This window comes from Podarcis vaucheri (assembly GCF_965113315.1).
Source record: "Podarcis vaucheri genome assembly, chromosome: 3".
In the NCBI taxonomy this organism is placed as follows: Eukaryota; Metazoa; Chordata; class Lepidosauria; order Squamata; family Lacertidae; genus Podarcis; species Podarcis vaucheri.
In genome coordinates, this window is record NC_138761.1 from 45,648,568 (window position 1) to 45,669,698 (window position 21,131).

The 21,131-nt window shown below is 38.7% G+C and overlaps 1 protein-coding gene across 11 annotated transcripts in view; it reads left to right on the forward strand.

Annotated features, from left to right (window-relative positions):
- The window catches only part of CEP170 (centrosomal protein 170), a 76,569-nt gene that overhangs the window by 1,502 nt on the left and 53,936 nt on the right, over nucleotides 1-21,131 (forward strand). For all 11 annotated transcript variants that reach the window (XM_082214972.1, XM_082214969.1, XM_082214974.1 and 8 more), the window contains exons 2-4: nucleotides 15,629-15,773; nucleotides 19,401-19,490; nucleotides 20,170-20,248. In XM_082214972.1, the coding sequence (XP_082071098.1) occupies nucleotides 15,669-15,773; nucleotides 19,401-19,490; nucleotides 20,170-20,248 (274 nt within the window). In that variant the 5' untranslated portion in view covers nucleotides 15,629-15,668. The remainder of the gene's footprint in view (nucleotides 1-15,628; nucleotides 15,774-19,400; nucleotides 19,491-20,169; nucleotides 20,249-21,131) is intronic.

Below are 21,131 nucleotides of genomic sequence, written 5' to 3' on the forward strand. Positions count from 1 at the left end.
AATATTAATAATAATAATAATTAATTGAAGCTTCTGTTTTTCAGCCTGGCATGCAGCACTGACTGTAAGCAGCCTTTATCTAAAACGAAGCATGGATTTACATTTCTATGCACATTTTCTCCCCTCCTCCCTTCTGCTGATGTTCCTTCTGATAATTGTTTTGTGAATTCGTTTCCGTTGTGGTCTTCTGTGTATGAAAAGGATCCCTAGGGAAATGCATATGGCTTCTCGAAAACTACACAGACCGGAAAGTAACGGCCTTTTGTGGAAGGCATCATTGCAAGTCATTCATTTTGTGCACGAGTGAGATATGTGTAGTCATAGCAGCTTTCTTGGAAGTGAAATGGATTGGTTACAAAGGCAATAAAAATCTTAGCCTGGTTTTCAAATATCCAGTATTTTGTGAAAGAGGAAGCTGACTGGACTGAAAACCATATGACAGCTCTACAGATGAGCCTTCTTTTGTGATCTCACCCACTCATTGCTTGGAGCCTGATGCTAGAAATGGGGGAAGGGAAGAGGAGTGTTTCTGCTCAAAATTGTGTTCTGGTGCATTTATGATTCACTTAATCTAGTTAGTCTCCAGGATCAGGCATGATGTTGCTTCAGCATCTGATCAGGAAATTGTTAAATACATTAAAAATGGGCTGTAACTGTTCAGAATATGATACAGTACTTGCATGCAGTCATTGCATTGTAAATAAGTTGCTGTTTGAGCTACTTGTTAGCTTTTAAACAAATTTTAAGCAAGTGCTTCCAACAATATTGTGTATAACCAAAGCAAGTACAATATGCTGATAAAAACAAAACAGAACTTCAGAGCAACCAGACAATGTGTTATCTAAAATGGAATCCCTTGGATTCAGTTGTTTTCACATTCATTAAGTGCAAAAGATATTCTTAATAAAATATTTATTTGAAGCAATGCACTCAAGTTCCTAAACTATGACTTGGATTGTGCTGATCTGGTGTATCACACTGGTACTACTCTGCACTTCAAAAGGGTATTCTAGGGCAATGAATTATATTTAACATAAGATTATTTATATACATCTGTTAAACAACTTGGTTGTTGTTTTGGACACTCTGGCCAGACTGGTGTGTGTGGTCCAGCAACAAAATTCAACAGTGGTTGAATAATTTGTACCATGGGTGCTGATAGAATAGCAGCTGCTTCACTTTCTTACTAGTAGTCTCTTACTTTAGAATACTTCATCTTCATGGAACTTTAAAAGGTCTCATAGTTCATAAAGTCTCCTGTTTTTTGAGGGGTAGAGAGAATGTTTGTAAAGATAGTGTAATTAGCATAAATCTATGTTTTATGTGCTTTGAAGCACTTGTTCTGTTTTGAGATCTGGAGCTCCCTAATTACCTACAATCTGCACAAACAATGTTGTCATTTTCTTTCCTCCCTTTCCTTTCCACTTTATATATTAACCTTATCTCATTGTCTCTGCTGTACTTCTTTTATTTAAATGCCTGTGTGACTTTACATATTCCCATTTTTGTCTAGAGAAAATGGTAGAGAGCAGCTCCACACTAAAAAGACTGATATCTGTATCCCTTTTTCAAATTCTACCTTCATGACTATCACAACTATTACAGTGGTACTTCGGGTTACATGCACTTCAGGTTACATACGCTTCAGGTTACAGACTCCGCTAACCCAAAAATAGTGCTTCAGGTTAAGAACTTTGCTTCAGGATGAGAACAGAAATTGTGCTCCGGCAGCGTGGCGGCAGCAGGAGGCCCCATTAGCTTAAGTGGTGCTTCAGGTTAAGAACAGTTTCAGGTTAAGAACGGACCTCCGGAACGAATTAAGTACTTAACCCGAGGTACCACTGTACTATTCTTAATATACCTTTGTGGTAAATAGCATGTTATACTTTTAATTAGGTTCTGATTGGCTCAAATCAAGGCCCAGTGCTTGAGTATTAATGTGTTTTGAGTGACAGATCTTACATTTGCGTTTCCATGAACAAGTACTTAAAACTAAGAATCTGTACTGTGTATTAGTAATTTAGACTATACCCAATGGTTTGTTTGCAGTGTTGATGATGAAGCCTCTGTTGAAGCTTTCCTAATGTCATAGAGGGGTGAGGTGGTTAGAAAGTATGTTTGCCAGTAACTGAATTGCTCAAACCTTGGAGGGTCATAGAAAGCAAAAGAGCCTTGTGAAGGCAGGGAATTCCACAGGCAGGGTGCTACAGCTGAGAAATCACCCACCCTTAGCACCTGCCCTTTACCCATTAGCAGAACCTAAGATCCCCCTCAGATAGCAAGACTGGCAAATGCCAGGACAAAATGCCAAGACTGGCAAATGCCAAGACAAAACTCTTCTGACAAGTATTTGTCCTCCAAGCCATTTAGGGTTTTAAAAGTACATCACAGCACCTTATATGTGACTCAAAAATGAATAGGTGGCATGCAGATCACAGGTGTAATATATGACACTAAAAGGCATGAGTTTACCAGGGCATGAATCCCTGTGGCAAGACTTTCCCGGTCCAGGGATCATTGTTGCTGGAGGTCCATCTGGCCCCTTGAGCACCCAGTGACAAGGATGGATCTAGAAATACGCCCAGATTATGCAGATCTTTCAAGGGGAGTGCATTCTCATCCAGAACAGGCAGTCTACCAATCAGAGGAACTTGTCAGCTCCTCACCAACAGAACCTCTGCCTTATTTGCATCCAGCTTCACTTTATTGGTCCTCATCTAGCCCATTATCATTTCCAAACAGTGGTTTTAGTAAGATACAGGATGGTATCTCTTGGATCCTGGACACTGGTGATTTACTAGTCTCTCAGTCCTATAAGAAGCCTACAGTTATAAATATAATACATTAATTATAGTGTCATTTATAATCTTAGAAGTCAGATCCCCACATGGTTCTCTCACTGGTAACATGGTCTTTAATAGATAGCTATGATTCATGATTCACTTTTATGTTTATTGATATATATATATGTATTAAATACTAATTCCCTTTTAAACTTCTCTTTTCAAAAAGAAAATACTGGAGGAATTCAGTGTTGTTCTAAGGTTCTCATTCTGTCAGGACAAGCATTTTGGCTTGCCAGATAGACCACCACCCACTCCGGTGTGCTGTTCCATGAGTTCTCAAGATCCCACTTGAGCCAATTTCAGGGAGCGAGGAGGGTGGATGATTTCCGCTGGTGGGACTCATTAGTTGAATCCCACCCATTGAATATAATTGAAATATTAAAGCCTTTTTAAAAACAAGCAAACCCCCCACCCTGCTTACTATAATTCTGTAAGGTATGCATACTACTGACGTTAGTATAGTACAATCTGATTTTGAGTGTTAGTCTTAAGATTTCCATATTCAAAGGTATTTTGCCACGGAATACCAGATGCTGAGAAACAAGAATGGGGGAGTAGCTGTTGTTTCATGCATTGCTTGTATATTTCATGGAGCATCTGCTTGGCCTCTGTGCAGTTTATGGGTCTTTTGGTTTGATCCAGAAGGCTTGCTGTTATTCGCACCCCTACCCAGTGAATTCATAGTTGAGCTGAAATTTGAGCTGGGACTTCCCAGGTCATAGCTCATGCTTGCAATCACTGTGCTATATTAGCTCTTCATAAATGTTACCAGCACTCTGATAAAACTTCAAGACTCCAACAGAATTAGAGAGCTTGAAGAAATCAAATCAAAATTAGTCCAGACCTGCATGTCAAAAGCAGCCTCAGAAGAAGAATTTCTCCTGCTGAAACACAAGTGCCTAGGCAGTTGTTTCCAGGGTTTTAGTATTATTATTCAGCCAGATATTATAGCAAAGCAAAATACAGAAGGTAATAGTCATTGCTTTTCCTCTTGAGATCACTGTAGCCAGAGATGGGGATGCTGAACAGACAAGCAGCTCTTAATTCCATGGCTTGGAGTTACTTGTTTTATTTTATTTCAACAATTTATATACCAACACCCTAAGTCTCTAATTGATGTACAGTAATGTTACAGAATATATGATAAAGATAAAATCAATTAAAATTAACCATGAAATCAGAAAAAAATGCTTAAAGTGTCTGTTGAAATCTTCACCAAGGACTGAAAGTTCAAATGAGTGGTGTCTCATCTGATTTTAGCTGGGAGGGAGTTCCATAGAAATGGGCCCATAATACTGAGCACACATCTCCTGGTGAGCATGAGCCATAGAGGACCACCAACAGTGACTCACACAAAGACCTCAGTGATCAGCCTGGAATATAAGGGAGCAGGTGATCACATCATGGTTTCCCTTTTTTACTGTAGTTTTATGCAACACCCACCAATGAACAATCTCCTGGTAATGCACTGTTCGTAAAGCGGGACCTTTTTGTATTACAATTTTGGCAGTGTAGTTTTCAATCCCTTTCTTAACGGTCCCTAACACAGAATTATCCCTTACCATATTTTAAATTTTCTTCATGTTACACATTTTGTCTTATTGTGAATGTACCTATTGCATATGTTGTACACAATAAAGAGTGTAATAGCTGGAAATATATATCCAAGCTTCACCATATCTTCTCTTTCCAGTCTTTGCAGTGCAATATCATACCCTTTGGATAATGAGAGGTTCAGAGAAAGTTTATTGTAGCTTGAATTTGAGCAAAAAGAATTCACTGCCAGAATTAGCTAAACCTCTGTGTGTGTGTATGTGTCCATGTCCATATATGTGTGTGACAACTGTCACTTTTTGGGAATCCAAATAATGAGTTGTTGTACTACCTGCTAGATTACTTACTTCAACTTTGCTGGTTATATATCTCTCAACAAACAAACCAAGACACCATCGATCTTTAGCCTGCTCTCATTACAAAGAAATAGACCCTAAAAAGAGGCCACTCCCTGAAACCTGCCACTTAGGAAGCCAGTTATGAGCTATTTTTCATAAAAATGCTGATATTACACAATATATTCTCTTTCAAAGCTGTTGCCTTCATGTTCTCATCTACCCACAAGTCACACTATTTATCTTCTAGTATATATCATTTAATAATAATAATAATAATAATATCTTTATTGTCATTGCCCCCTCTCGGGGACAATGAAATTACTTGGTTGCTCCATCCACATTTCTCCCTCAGTAGTTATCAAGTAGTTGATAAATATTCCCTGTCATAACAGTTGCACAACCTGTGATTCACGTCTTGTGCACAGGTGATGGCCTTAGGATGGTTTTATGATTGCATTCAACATGCTTTCAATTATTTTCATCTTCTATAGCTGTGTTACATTAATGGGCCATTCATTGCCAACAACAACTTTTGATATAACCTTATTTGTTCTTTCCAATAAACTGCTACATATATTGATTATGCAGTGTGATCAATTCAGGCTTATAGTCAAGCTGCCAAAAAAACTTCATTCAGTGTAAGAACTGTCTTTCAGTAGGAACTGTCTCCTACTAGGAAGAATGATTACCTTTGGGCAAATATATTTGTAAAAATATTTCTGAATTTTTTTGTTTTAGCCAAAAAATTGATTATACAGTTTGAAGAGAGAACTTGAGGCACAGATAATGCCTTCTGTTAAATATATTCTTCATTGTTGATGGCTATTTTGCAACTGGAATGGTATCATTTGGTTAAATACTAGAAAATAGTGTTATGGCATCCTGCAAATTAAGCATTTAAAGAGTGGGTATAAGGAAAACCATGATGTGAATGCCACTGCTGTATTTGTAATTATTTTGATATTTTAAAAAAGCAAATTTAAAATTATGTTTATAAATGGACATATTGTACTTTCATTCATTAGCGTCGTATTAATAATTTCTTTAAGGTAGTTATAAGGCAAATTTTAAATTCAGGTAAATACATTACCTTCATTTAAAATTCAGCACAAATACCAGAGGTTTATTTCTTAAGCATACTGTTCTATGTGCATCACTTAGCATGTTTCATTTTACTTATACTTAGTAAACAAACCTAAAAACTTTGAAAGTTTGAAAGTCAGACGTCTAATATCCTATTCACAGTTGGCATCTGTTCTCTGTTAATGAATTTGTGAAATAGAAAAATTTCCATGTGAAAAGAAAGTACTGGGATTTATTTATTTATTACCTACCCTTCACTCTAAGGTCCCAGGGTGGGTTACAGCATTAAAAAGATTATTAAAAACAGCTTGAGAAATTTTTTGTCCTGCATCACTGGTGGGACTGGTTTTTAATTTTGTTTCACATCATTTTTAGTATATTTGAGGACCTCCAAGAAACACACCATTCCTATGTGGTCAGAAATGCTTTCAGATAAACATCAGAATTTAGGGTCCTGGTTCCAGAAACAGCCACTGTTTTGGGAAAGTTCAGGGATGTTGGCAAAGAGGGCAGCAGTCTTTTGTTTGTAAAGAAGAAGGGAGGTGGGCATCAGCAGTTAAACATAGTTTCTGCTTTTGAGTAGATGTAATTGTGGTCTGGACTTCCTTTCTAATTCTGGTTGTCTTGTATGGACTAAAACATGTTACTATGGGGGACAATGAAGAAGTTTTGTGTCTCTGGCTCAAATTGGACTGTAAAATAGTTGCTTAAGCTTCTGCTTAATGATCTGGTGCTTTAAGCTTCAGTACCTTCTTCAGTGGGACACGGGTGGCACTGTGGGTTAAACTACAGAACCCAGGACTTGCCAATCAGAAGGCAGTTCGAATCCTCGTGACGGAGTGAGCTCCCGTTGCTTGGTCCCAGCTCCTGCCAACCTAGTAGTTCGAAAGCACGTCAAAGTGCAAGTATGGTACCACTCCGGTGGGAAGGTAAACGGCGTTTCCGTGCACTGCTCTGGTTCGCCAGAAGCGGCTTAATCATGCTGGCCACATGACCCGGAAGCTGTATTCCAGCTCCGTCAGCCAATAAAGCAAGATGAGCGCCACAACCCCAGAGTCAGTCACGACTGGACCTAATGGTCAGGGGTACCTTTACCTTTATTTTTCACCTTCTTCAATTAGTTTATTATGAATACTAGCTAGAAGGCTTATTGGTAGGCATAAAGGAAACCTATTTATTAATCATATTCCATGCTTTGTAGGTGAAGTAATGACCAGAACATAGAAAAAAAAGGGCTGTCCTTTGCTCAACCCAACAGACTATAACATCTATAATACAATGATATATCACTTGGTAAAACACCTTCCTCACAATTTTTTTTTGAAAAAAATCCAGGTGTTAAAATTTGAGATAAGATCAGCTTTGAAATCTGAGTAATATTCTCCAAAATTGGGATGTCTTGGTCGATTTCTGAGCTTTGAGAATTTGATCTTAGACACACACATTGAACAGTCACAGGTTATTTGCAATCCTCACAGATATTTGGCCAGGTGAAGCATTTTGGGCAAATAGACTGTGCTAGCAAGAGAAAACTGCTGGTGGAGGAGGAGTTAACCCCACAGTAGATTTATTGGGGAGCAGGGTTTTAGTGCTCAGCACTTCCTTGAGGTGAGCATTACAAGCTCTCGAAGCTTGTATCTGGGCCAAAGCCAAGAAAACATGACATGGGGTATCAGATATGTCTGGTACAGTTAAGCATTGGGATTCTACACCTAGAAATTTCTGTCAACGTGAGAAGGGTTTTGGTTATCCTAATTATCCTGTTCTTCTGGGTCTTGGGGCCTTCAGAGAAAGTAGTAAAGAATACCAAAGATTCTTCCCATCATAGTTGGAATAAGGTAAGGTAAATCAGGACCCTGGGCAGCTCCCAGTGGGCCCTGCTGGCTGTTCTTGAGAAGGTGTCTGAACAAAGGCTTGGAAACATCTGAAGCCTTGATAAGACTGGCAGGGCTTGATCTTCCAGTGGTTCTGCCTCCCCTGTGAGAGCTGTTTGCAATTTTTTAAGGGCCCATAGTCTATTCCGTTACACACTCATGCATTATTGTGGAGCAGGAGTGGGTGACGCTTCAGGAGAATAATTGTCAGGACTTCAAGGGTTATTTAAGAGTCGCATCTTCAGACCAAGGCAGTGTAGAAGTAGGTGCTATGGGGTGGCTGATGCATCATCTCAATTATTCAATTATAGATTGTTTAGTCCATACTGTCCAGGGTACTTGGTGTAGGAATTAAAAACAACAAATCTGTGTCAGGTGGATTGAGGCCAATGTATATCACATAAACTGGAAGGGAAATGAAACAAAAGAACCTCAAAATAAATTCAAAAACACTGTTCCTATATTACTGAGGAATATTAGTGGATACATGCATTTGGTGCGAAAGAAATAAAGTTATGAAAATCCCTGTATATTTGTTTAATTTTATAGAAGAAACATAATCTAGTCCTGTCAATGAGAGATCCGGTGGAAATGTACCTTGGGCAATTGGAGGAAAGCTTATTATGCCATTGCATGGCACAACGTGCATGCAGTAATCTGATTACCTTTAGATGCAGTAGCATATAAGTGGATGAAAAGAATTAAAGACATAATCTTGACCTTACAAACTTGAGCAGGGAAATACAGATGTATTACTGATGAAAGTGATATCCATTCTATGGTGTTTTCAGTATTATTGAGATAAGTATTTCAGGTAAGGTAAATCGGGGAAAGTTGGATATACTGTGGATTCATATCAACCTACAAGGTGAAAAATATTCGTAATGGCAAACTAACAGGGTATGTGAGATTTTGCTGGTGATTAATATTGATACTTTTTTTATTTAGATAGATATAAATTGTTTGGCAAACAAGCTAGTAATAAGTAACAAATCTGTGTTGCTTAACTAGAATTTACATAGTTATGAACAGTATTATTTTAAGTTTCCTATCTGCTTGTGCAAGTCCCAAATTCTTCTTTGAAGAAGTGATCAGAGATTATCCATGAACTAAAATTAGTTTTCAAATTGAGCATGATCTTTATTTAAAAAATAAATAAATTTAAATGATGTTTATTGAGAATTTTAAAGTTACAAAGAAAGAAGAAAGAAAAGACAAGAGAAGGAGAAAAAGAGAGAAAGAAATAGATAAACATAACAATTAAACAATACAGATCAATAAAAACCAAAGTAAAAAAAAACAACAAAATACACAATACATCTAAATCAAAAAACAAAAATAAACAATTAAAAAACAAGTCTAATATTCCCAAATCCTTAACTTTCATTATTTCAACGACCTCCTCACGCCTCCCTTTTTTGTATTCTAGTTGTTAATTATCTCAGCAAATCCTTTCCATCTTTCACAATATTCTGTCATTTAAATTACCTTAATCTATTTTAACCTTATCTTACCTAAAAAACTCTAAAAATTAAAACTTATATATACCAAATTCTGTTAACCATAACACATTATTTCATAATTCTTTTTGACATTTCTGCTAAGGCCAAATAATTTCATTCCAACATTTTTCTAATACTCATTAATTTTACAATACTTTTCTAAATAAATTTTGAAACTTCCTTCCAATCTTCATCCATCGTCTCTTCTTCCTGGTCTCGGGTTTTGTCAGTCCTTTCTCGTCTATCTAGTCCATCAACCTGGTGCTCTTATGTCCGAGGCACTTAAATCTTTTCCATGTCCCTTCTGCAAGTCTTCTTGTTTATACCTGCCCTTTACTTTATCTTTTGTTGATCTTTTTCTTGTTTTCTTTCCTTTCTCATTGGGGGGTAGGTCTCGGGAGGACTCCAATCCAAAAGTATCTCCATCTCTCCTTAGCAGATCAGCCCATTCCCCACAGTCCCATTCCCCACAGTCAACACTGTAATCCAAAAAATATTTAAAAGCATGTTTCAAAGTCTTTCCAAAATTAAGAGCCCTCACAGCTCCAGACCCCCCCTCCCCGTCCACTCCAGATTCGAACTTCAAGAACAGCGGCTTATATTCCTGCAAGGCCTCGGATCTCTCCATTTGTGTTATTTGAGGTTCAACAACAACCTCCTCCATTTTTTTCTGCCCTTGCGCTTGCCCTATCAAAACAGATCCCTGAGCTGGTTCCTGAATGGTTTCTATATGGGTATTCACCGTTTGTCCAAAGTTTTTAACTGCAACAGTCATCAAATCCATCTTCTCATGCATCTGCTCCAGCAAGGCACTTGTCTTGCAAAAAGCAAGCACCAAGACTTCTTGTAAACACATCCCCCCCCCCCAAGGTTAGAGTCTGGTCTCACGATCCTAATCATACAGCTGTGAGGTCCCCAGATCAGCTCCGGCAACAAATTAACAAGCTCCCTCTAGAGGAGACAATTTCTATTTAAGCAGGACCAACAAGGAAAAATTACTTTCACTTTTCAAATACTTTGTTTCTTTTGATTGCAAGAAGCAACATTGGAATCAATATATTTCTCTTTTTTTACTATCTGTCAAAAGACGTTCCGTTCACAGTCGATGAACTTTCCCCATAAATTTCTGTCTCTGACACCCCGTTCCCATGTTTGAGACGGTGGAAAATTTATCTTTCTTTACTCTCTCTCCTGCAGACTTAAACAGTCAAAAATCCCCCTCTTTTCTCCTGCTTCCAAGAGGGGTTTTGGTGGTGATGAATGAAGGAAATTTAGAACTTTATATACGACTTTCCAGACTTTAGCTTACAAAGTTTTTGCTTCAATCTATTTACAAAAAACGGGAGGCGGACTTCCTGTTTAGAACCTTCCCGTTTCGGTGCCAAATTGAAATATTTCTTAATACTTAATCCAATTTTCCGTTCTACTCACAGGTACTTGTTTAGAGTCCAATTGTCCACAGGAAAAAGTCAGCGCTCTCCGGCAACGGCTGTGCGGCTTCATTCCGTAAAAGTAGCAGTTGATTCAAAACACCGCGCCACTCACCCCACGTCGCTTCGGACCCCCCAAAAAAGGGGTTCCCTGCGAGTAGGGGAGGCGCTCCTGGTGTCAGCCGAATCCCACATTCCCAGGCTTCCTCCACCTGGGATTTTTAAAGGGTCTCCGCCTTCGCTGCAGCGGCAAGACCCAATTTTCATGGAGCGGGTTCCTCTCTGTCAGAGGAACTCTGCCATTGCCGATGGCGCTGTCCCGGAAGTCTCCCTTTATTTCAAAAAATTGACATCAAGGCCCGAGAGAGAAGCATGATGAATTTAGGCAGTTATAATGCGTTTGCAAGATCATGCATCCTTACCATTTCTACCTCCCCCTTTCTATGTATACTTGTTTTGGTAATAGTAACACAAATGCATACCACAGAACTGAATTAAGGGAGTGCATGAATTAGCAACTAGCTGACCAGGTTGGGTAGTGGGATTAGTTGCAATCCCTTGGCCTCTTGATCCCTAAATCCCAAATAATGTGTATGCATGTATCAGGTCTAAGTCTTAGGTGCCTCTTCCTTGTATGTTCACTTTCATTTATCTCAAGATGCAGATCTACCAATTAAGGCTTTTAAAAAATCAGGTCTTGAATAATTTAGGCAGAGCTGAGAATGCAATAGGCTTTGAGTTGGTCTTAAGAGATGAAATGGGATACATTTAAATAATTGGCCAATGATGAAGTCTTTGTCATGAGAGCAGTAAACAAAAGGAGATGTCAACTATAATTGAAAAAAACTAGATATTTCAAAACAGATGTCGGGTGTGTTCTCATATGCTCTCAGTGTGCGTTACAATTCAAGAAATGGGCTAGTGTTAAAATTTGCCTTGAGAAGAGTCTTTTTCTGAACTACTTCATAAAAGAAATATGCATTCTTACTCAGTACTTACATCAGCTAAATATTGCCTAATATAATAAAAACTCATAAACATGTTTCTCCCTCACTCCTGCCTTTCTAGATAGTTGTACTGGCATGTGATTCAAATTGGAACAGATTTGCAATTGTGTAAGTTTTGTCGAAGCTAGTCATACCAGTAAGGGCTGCACACCAGTCAAACTGAAGGGTAGTCAGTTTATGGGTCATTATTAGAAGCAGTCAAATCTACCCTGAATACTCTGTAGGTAACAGTTTACCTATTTTTATTTAGCTATCGCCATGCTTTTATGTTTGCCCCTGACTGCTGTAGGGCTAGAGACAAGCTGTCTGCTGCCATTTGTTACCTAGGGCAGGAGTGAAGACAGCTTGCTTGCTAGCTTTGCTCAGTCATGAGCAAAGGTACTCTCCTGATTATAATTGTAGGTATCTCCGGACAAGAGCATAAGCAATCATCAGTGACTTGGGCCATTACCTATAATGCATAGAGTTCTGGACTAGGATTATGGAGACCGAAATTCAAATTTTCATATAGCCATAAAGTTGATTAGGTGACATTTAGCTTAGCCTATTTCACATGTTTCAAGGCTAGGTAGAACTTGATCTTTGGTGAGGGACCTAAATGTTGCTTCTGCTGGACCAAATGCTCCAAAGTAATAGGAGCAGCTGCTTGACACTAAGTCATCTCTCTTCAAGGCTTGTGGACTTTTGATCATGTGTATTTGTGTTGGGAGTGGGGTAATTGCTGTTTCTAACCCCCAACCACAACCAAGGGCATATTCTGTGGCAGTGTTTTCATATTTTAATAATTTCATTGATAATATTTTAGCTCAAATATTGGCAGGCAGAGAAACTGTTCTTTCCAGACTGGGTTACACCCACAGAATATGGAGTTAAAGTTCTGAATTATGTGGATTATACTGGTAGCTTTGCAGCTGTTGCATCATCTGTTTGACACACTTTTGAATAGAATAATTTATGTACAAAGCAGCTAAAGAATGTAATTCCCAAAGCTGTAAAAACAGTGCAACTCCCTTCAAATGAAAACTGCAGTACATGCCAAAATATAACACTTTCTTATTAGGTTAGTACATGCCATTAAAAGTGTGCATGCATTGATGTTAGGTATTTAAATTCAGTGTGATGTCACCTGCATTTTTATGTTACTGTTTCTATCAGGGAACCAAATACAGCTCTTTTAGGAATTTTCAATTTTCTGTAGAGTGACAACAGTGGTCCATCTAGTATTTTCCTTGCAATGCATGTTTACACTTGATAATTGGTAATGGACTCGACTCTTCCATTAAAACCTACTTGACAGAACTGGGGAAACCTTTTCAGCCCAAGGACAAAAAAGCGGGCAAAACAATGGATATGACACCTACCTTTGTACAGTAGACTACATTTCAGTCACAGGGTTTTATATATAACAAACCTGGCTTGCCAACAGTGGGGTTGCTGTTGGGTGAGGAGGTTGGTGCAGTATATGCATGGTAGTGGAGCCAATCCAGCACTCCTGCACCTATCCCCACATAGTGCACACACATATGCCCATCCATGTGTGCTAGAAGCATGTGCTAGAAGAATGAGCACAGTTTCAGGACACATTCCAGCCAGGCAAAATACAAGGCATAGTACCTGGGAGGAGTGTGTCCTAGGGGAACGTAGGTGTGGTCTGGGGAAGGTTCAAGTGCCTGATAGACAGCCACATTCAGCCCCAGATCCTGAGATTCCCCACCTGTTCTATGGTTCAATCTTACAGAACAGGTGTGGATTGGACCACAAGTACCACTGTGACCTACTTAATCGTAAATATGCACAGGATTGTGTTCTTGGTTTCTCATTCAACCAGCTTTTATATAGTAGGTTGATAGGAGTTCTAAGAAGACGTTTAAAATATGTATCTGGGTTGCAAAGCTGTCACTATTCTGCCAGTTCGCTTATTGCTAGGTGTAGCAGTAAAGTTAAAGTCTGCTGTCAGCCTTTTATCTCTGCAAGTGCTACCTAAAGTTACTATGACTGCCAGAAACAAAAAATATACAAACCCTTTTCAAGTATTTTAATTTATTCTGTTCATCAACAGTTGCTTCAGTGCTCTGATTAATCAGTCCTGACCTAGTTGTTTCTGTTTGTTTATTTATTTTTAAAAATCTTCCTGTTCAATCTCAATGTATAATGTTATTTGGATTTACATTTTTAAATTTAACATGTTTCACTCCTAGTTGTATTTTTATCAGTATTTTTGCGATCTTGTCAATCGCTAAAAGTATAGTCTGCTTGTTTGCTTGTGTTCTTCCGGATCTTTTAGATTCTGCTCTATTTTAAGTCACAGCACAATATTTGTTTCAAAATCCACAGTAGGAGAATACCTTTATTAGGTCAACCAAAATGCCATACGGTAGTGAGCAAGATTTTGAGCTGTCCCAAAGTCAGGCTAGGTGGTAATAAAACACGTGGGCCCCTGTAGCAACAGTGTAGCATGTGGCACACTTCTGTTCAGGGTTAATGTCATTTCATTCCATTTCATCCCTACTATACTAACTTTCCTCCCTACCCCATCCAAAACTCAGCATTGCATGCTGACTGAGCCTGATTGGTTCTCATGGGTCTATTTCAATGATTTGTATATGATTTTGGTGGATACTGTGGGGTAGATGTACTTGTACCCAATCCTACCTATATAAAAACATTGAATTTTCTCATTGATGTCTGTGGCAGCACTCCCTTCCGTCTCTGCATCAATCTGTAAATGACTTACCTTGATAATGAGAGAGATCAGTCTTCACTCTCTCTTTTTTAAACAAACTTCATTGAAAATTTTAAAAGCAGTTCTAAACTCTTGAAATATAGATGTGTCTTCCCTCCCTCTCTAGCCACTTTCTTCCATTTCCCCTACCAGAACTCATAGTGTACAAAATAAAGGGGTGCCATAATCTTTTTCTGGCTTGGCTTTGCCTTTTGTAGTCACAACATTGTTAGTCAATTTCTCAAGTAAGGCAGCATTCCAAAATCTTCTCTTGACAGTAAGCATTCTATGACATTGAGTTTGTACAGAGCTATTTTTGGGTTGAAGACAGGAGTGCCTGGCATGCTCTGGTCCATGGGGTCACGAAGAGTCAGACACAACTAAACAACAACAATTTTTGGGATTTCTTCCTTAGATTTTCCCCCTAAAGATTTTTGGAGTTTTGGCAAACCTTGGGACTATCCCAAGTGTACTGATACCTCTCTCGTGTGTGAGTGGTAGCATTTTAATTGTATCCTCAAGAGCATGAGAAGTCTTGAAGCAGAAATCATTACTTGAAATAAATTTTGCCATATGTTGTTAAAACATCCTCTGCTTACTGAAAACCGATGATCAATTTTTTTACAGCCTTGTGAACTTCTTTCATTCATCGCTATAAATTAAAAAAATCTATAAGGAGAAACTGTCTCATGTCTATGCATGCCACCTACACCCACACAACAATAAGAAATTTAAGCTATGATCTAGCTATGATGTTCACACTTAGAGATGGGAAGGCCTGGGGGGGGGGACAGAAAAATGGGGGGGGCAGGTTTCTTTCAGGTTTTTTCCAAAGCCTTTGGGAAGAAAAGGGGGGGGAGGACTGGTCCCGATCTCCTCCCCCCAAATTTTCTGGGTTCTTTTCCAGGCCTTCCCATCTCTATTCACAATGCAATAGTGTGTGGGGAAAATGTGTACATTTTTCATGTACTATATTTATGTACATGTATTGGGCAGCTGTGATTGATAGCAGCAGACTCCCAATGTGTTATACGTGGAAAAATAGATGGGTGTCCTTCACACATGATGATGTGCATGTTTATTTCCTTGCATCTGTGTATGCAAAGGCAGTTTGTGAAGCTATCCTTATAGCTGATATAAATCTGAAACTCATGTGTTAGTTGTGTTGTCCAGCTTCTCTGCGTTGGAAGATATAGAAATCCTATTAGGAACAAAAGCTGAAGATAAAAATAGCTATAAAATATTTCTCTCTTTATCTGTTTCTTATTGCAGGATGACGTAGCCTTGTGAGGATTTATCAGCTAAGCAGAAAATGAGCTTAACATCTTGGTTTTTGGTGAGCAGTGGAGGCACCCGTCATAGGCTGCCACGAGAGATGATTTTTGTGGGAAGAGATGACTGTGAGCTGATGTTGCAGGTAATTGTGTCAGTTCTCCCAACTGTGAAATGCTGGAAGTTGGGATTTTATACCCTTGATACATATTTCTTTTTGAGGATTATATTTTGAAATGTTAAGTGTTTTGCTGTTCCAGTCTTTAACCTCTAATAAATTAATCTTTCTTCCATACTGTGCAGCAGGATTATAGTGATTGCATAGTATTAATTTGCTTTGGTTAGTGAACCTGTGCACACGGCATGAGTCTGACATGTGGCTGAGTTATAAACATATAGACCTATGGACCATTCTGATCATGAAGTGAGAACATAACCTCTCTTTCTGTCTACAGTTAGCCTTCAGACAAGCAGGAAATTGGGTAGCAATATGAGAATATTTGAGTTACATTATAGTTGTGAATTAATTCCTGATTAAAGTTTGAGGCTCATAGAAATGTGAAGGTCTAGAAAAAATCAGGATTAATCCCTTTTCCCATTTTTTTAATTTCCTCAAGTCCTGAAATAGAAAAAAAATTGAAATCTGAAAACACTTTTAAAAATAATGAAACACTTTGTTCTAAAAAGTAATTTTGTTAACACAGTAGCAAGTTCCAGAACAGTACATATATTAATTTTGTAGCAGTATGGAGACTAGCAGATATATTGAATCTTAAGCATTTGTCGAACAGAACCCTTTTCAAAGCTTTTGAACTAGAGCAGGCATAGGCAAACTCGGCCCTCCAGAAGTTTTGGGACTACAACTCCCATCATCCCTGACCACTGGTCCTGTTAGCTAGGGATGATGGGAGTTGTAGTCCCCAAACATCTGGAGGGCCGGGTTTGCCTATGCCTGAACTAGAGACTGTAGGCTACACATCTGTTTGTCTTTAAAATGCAGCAATGCTCTTTGTTACACAGTGGTACCTCCAGTTACAAACTTAATTTGTTCCAGAGGTCTTAACCTGAAACTGTTCTTAACTAGAGGCGTGCTTTCGCTAATGCAGCCTCTTGCTGCTGCTGTGTCACTGGCACACGATTTCCATTCTCATCCTGGGGCAAAGTTCTCAACTCGAGGTAACTCTTCGAGGTTAGTGGAGTTTGTAACCTGAATCGTTTGTAACCTGAGGCATTTGTAACTCGAGATACCACTGTATATCCAGTACACACTGCTGCAGATCTGTTTGTTCCAAATTTCAAAACAAATTAGTAGTGCTATAGTAGTGCTATAATGTTTGATTGGATTATTGGAATAACTTTTTGTCCCGAAGCTTTGCAAGGAGATCTAGGCTCATGGTAGTTCCAGAAGTGCAACTCTTCAATTCATGGAGCAACTACCCTGGCTCCCACCCTTCATGTTCCTAGTACTATTTAAATGTTTCACCCCAAAAAATTTTTTGAGGGAAGCATAGGAAAATAGCATTTTCCCATGACTTCAAAACTGAATCTTTTTACATCTTAGTTCACATGTTTTGTGAAGTAAAGTTGGCTACCACTTAAATGTTTAAAGTAGAACATACTCTGTATTAAAATCACCTCTGTACTAAAAGCATCTTTGTAGCTTTTATAATTATGAATCACCATCTAAGTAAGGCATCAAAAGCAGTGTTCCATAGCAAGCATTTACCTACATCTGAGTGTCTTCAACAAAGAAATATAAATTATTAATATGGATAAATAGCTGTAAAAATCTTAAGTGACCAGTCTCTGCTGGAATGTTGAAATTAGGCTAGGCAGCTGTGTAGGCTACTGGGAAGTTTAGTAGTACTGCACTCAGTGAGCACATAAAGCCACCATCAGTGTAGCGCAGTATAGTCTGAGTAACTTGCAGCAATCAATCTGTGTGATCTATAGGTGGCTAGATTTGACTCAAGCAGATTTGTGCTGTTGCCAGTTAAACACATCTTTTCAGGTAGGCACTTACAGTCTTAGAATTATAAAGTAAGAATCCCGTTTTCTACTTTCTCGAAATTATTGAATGACTGATAGAACTGCATATACACTTCATAGAGGTACACAGCTATGTCCCGATCAGAGGGATGGTGCTCTAGTCAGCCACTTAGGTAAAGGTAAAGGGACCCCTGACCATTAGGTCCAGTCGTGACCGACTCTGGGGTTGCGGCGCTCATCTTGCTTTACTGGCCGAGGGAGCCGGTGTACAGCTTCCGGGTCATGTGGCCAGCATGACTATGCCACTTCTGGCGAACCAGAGCAACGCACGGAAACGCCGTTTACCTTCCTGCCGGAGCGGTGCCTATTTATCTACTTGCACTTTGACGTGCTTTCGAACTGCTAAGTTGGCAGGAGCAGGGACTGAGCAACAGGAGCTCACCCCATCGCGGGGATTCAAACTGCCGACCTTCTGATTGGCAATCCTAGGTTCTGTGGTTTAACCCACAGTGCCACCTGCATCCCTGATAGTCAGCCACTTAGTGCTAAGCAATTTAGTCATGACTGATAGATCTCTGTTGAGGGTATTGAAGATTCAAAGTTTGTTTCTCAGACAGTAGCCGTGTACTACTCTCTGTGTTGGAATCTCAGCCAGGTTCAGACGATCAGTTTAATACACTGAAATATGAACAAGCTTCTTAGCCTTTACTTTTTTGAGCATTACCTGATGTTTTCATACAAGTAATTTGACACAGAACTGGTTCAGATAAGATGAGGTTAATAAACCAAGATATGAACAAACATTTTCCATGTGCACCTTGTTTTTCCCCTTTGTAGCATGAGCAAACAAGGAAGTCTTCACTTTCCTTTTTTCATCCAATTTGGGAAATTGGGAGTATTTAATATCCTGTCTTGGTCTGAAGCTAGTAACCAAAGTTTTACAATTTGATGAGATAAGCTGTAATTAATCATATGCTTCCTGGTTAATCATGGCTCATAAGAGCAGAGAAACAAAGGGGTTGTGCACATGTGATAAAGGCTTGTTCATATCTCAGGTTATGGGACTCTTCAAAATTTGGAGGTTACACTGCTGTTAAGGATGTTGGACAAGATCTCCAAATTTGTTCCAATATGGTACTCCAAATTAACACCAGCAGGGAAAAATTCTGGTTTAGTTACTGATTTTTTTAAAAAAATAAAATTTAGTATGTTCAGTTCATCTGCATAGCGGGAAGAATAGAGGAAGCAAGTTCACATTACCCTTTTCACCACATGCTATACTGATGAGAACACTATTTAGAGAGTATTTTTGATTTTCTGTTAGATAATTTATTGCCCACAAACCTGTTTCCATTACTATTCAAGGTTATTAAACAACAAATATTTCCTATTTTCTACTGAGTTATCTATTTTAAAAGAACAGCTAGCTATAGAAGTATTCCCTCCAGATCTGACCATTTTCACTGTTTTGCTGAGCTTCCTGATAGTCACACTACCTCTCTGCAGATTATGCAAATCTCAGCCTTTAAAATAAACAGCTTTTCTAGTAATTGTCACTGTCAGCTGTTTTTGAACAATTCCATTGGCTTTTATTTTTAGCCCCTGTATCAGGTTAAATTTCCCTTCTCTAACCTTAAAAGCCCTTCACAACATTAGTCTCATAACTTTTTCCTAGTAGCTTCATGGTGTCCTTTGAAACAACTAGGATTTATTAATTCCTTACTTTAATGCATATTTATATTAATACAAATTACAATGTTATATTATCTTCTAAATATTTCAGTCACGTAGTGTGGACAAGCAACATGCTGTAGTCAACTATGATGCCTCTACTGATGAACACTTGGTGAAGGATTTAGGCAGTCTGAATGGGGTAAGATAAACGTGACGGTTCTGTTTTCAGGATGTAGTTCAGCTTTAACAATTTAGAGAGCTCTGAACAAATATTTATGATTACTTTGTTATGGAGACTTAAGTTGACAGAAATGAAGAATCATTACTTTAAACACTATACCCTTATGGTATATTACAAATTGTGTGTGAAGCACCCCGTAGTTTTAGAAAGGCGGGGCTTAAACTTTAAGCAGATCTTTGACGTCCACATGGAGGCAGGAATCAGCAAAAAACACACCAAAAAAAACCCCAAAACAATCCTCACCCACATTCCACTCACAGAAGCATCCAGTCCATGGGGTTCTACCCTAGATCCAGAATCATAAATGTCACGTATCTTTTGAGAAAGGTATCTTGCTATTGTGGGAACAGCTTGTGTTAACACAGCAAGTTTATAGCATATTTCATTAGCAGATTCATTGTAAGTAATTCATGATAGGCCCAGGGCATGTTGGCATTAAATAAAGCCAGTTCTCTATATATTCACATATCCTTTCTGAATTTTTTATTGGGCAAGTAAGGTTGATTCTATAACATTTTCAGCAGTTGAATAGTGACATGTGGTACCATGACTTTACAAGAAGAATTAGATTCACATTTAGAAGTTCATTAGTGGTAGAAGGTATAATATGTTAATATGTTTCTTCTTTTTCCACCAGACATTTGTGAATGATGTTCGAATTCCAGAACAGACATACATCACTCTAAAACTTGATGATAAATTGAGATTTGGATATGATATCCTTTTTTAAGATAAGAAGTTTAGTGCTATGTTTGGCTTTAAAAAAAGTTCTTGTTCCTGAATTTATATATTAACAATTCTATTTAATTTGGGGGGGTAAGCTGTTCTGGGTACTTGTAAAAGAGTGGGGTGTAAATGTAAATACTGACTAACAATAATAAGAGAGTAGAGCTGCATTTTGGAATTCACAAACCAACTGGCAGAAAGAAATGGATTAAAAATCTTATCTCTGAAATGTTGAGATAACTAAGAATGAATTGTCATGGTTGTTAGTGTAGCAATATGTTAAGGCTTTACTGACAGAAGCCAGGTATACTTGAAGAGTTTTCCACATAGTTGTACAGATTCGCGAGGTTGTAGCCAACACTATGGCTCTGCTCATGCAACAGAACTTACCCCTCTCCTCTACCTTACAATTGCTGCACAATAAAGAAGGGACTACATTTATGAAGCTTCATATTGAGGGGACCGGGGGTGGGGAGCAAACAGGCAACTCTCAACTTTACCTGTTTAATGTTTCAAATCAAGTCAAAATTAGGCAAATACAGTGGTACCTCAGGTTAAGTACTTAATTCGTTCTAGAGGTCCGTTCTTAACCTGGAACTGTTTTTAACCTGAAGCACCACTTTAACTACAGTGGTGCCTCGCAAGATGAAATTAATTCGTTCCGCAAGTTCTTTCTTCTTGCGAGTTTTTCGTCTTGCGAAGCACAGTTTCCCATAGGAATGCATTAAAAATCAATTAATGCGTTCCTAGGGAAACCGCTTGCCAGGCTGGCGGTGCGGAGAAGGGCTTTTCTCTGCACCGCAAGCCTTCAGGACAGGTACGGGAACAGAGGGGAAGGCGCGCAGCGCTTTCCCTCTGTTCCCGGGGCTTGCG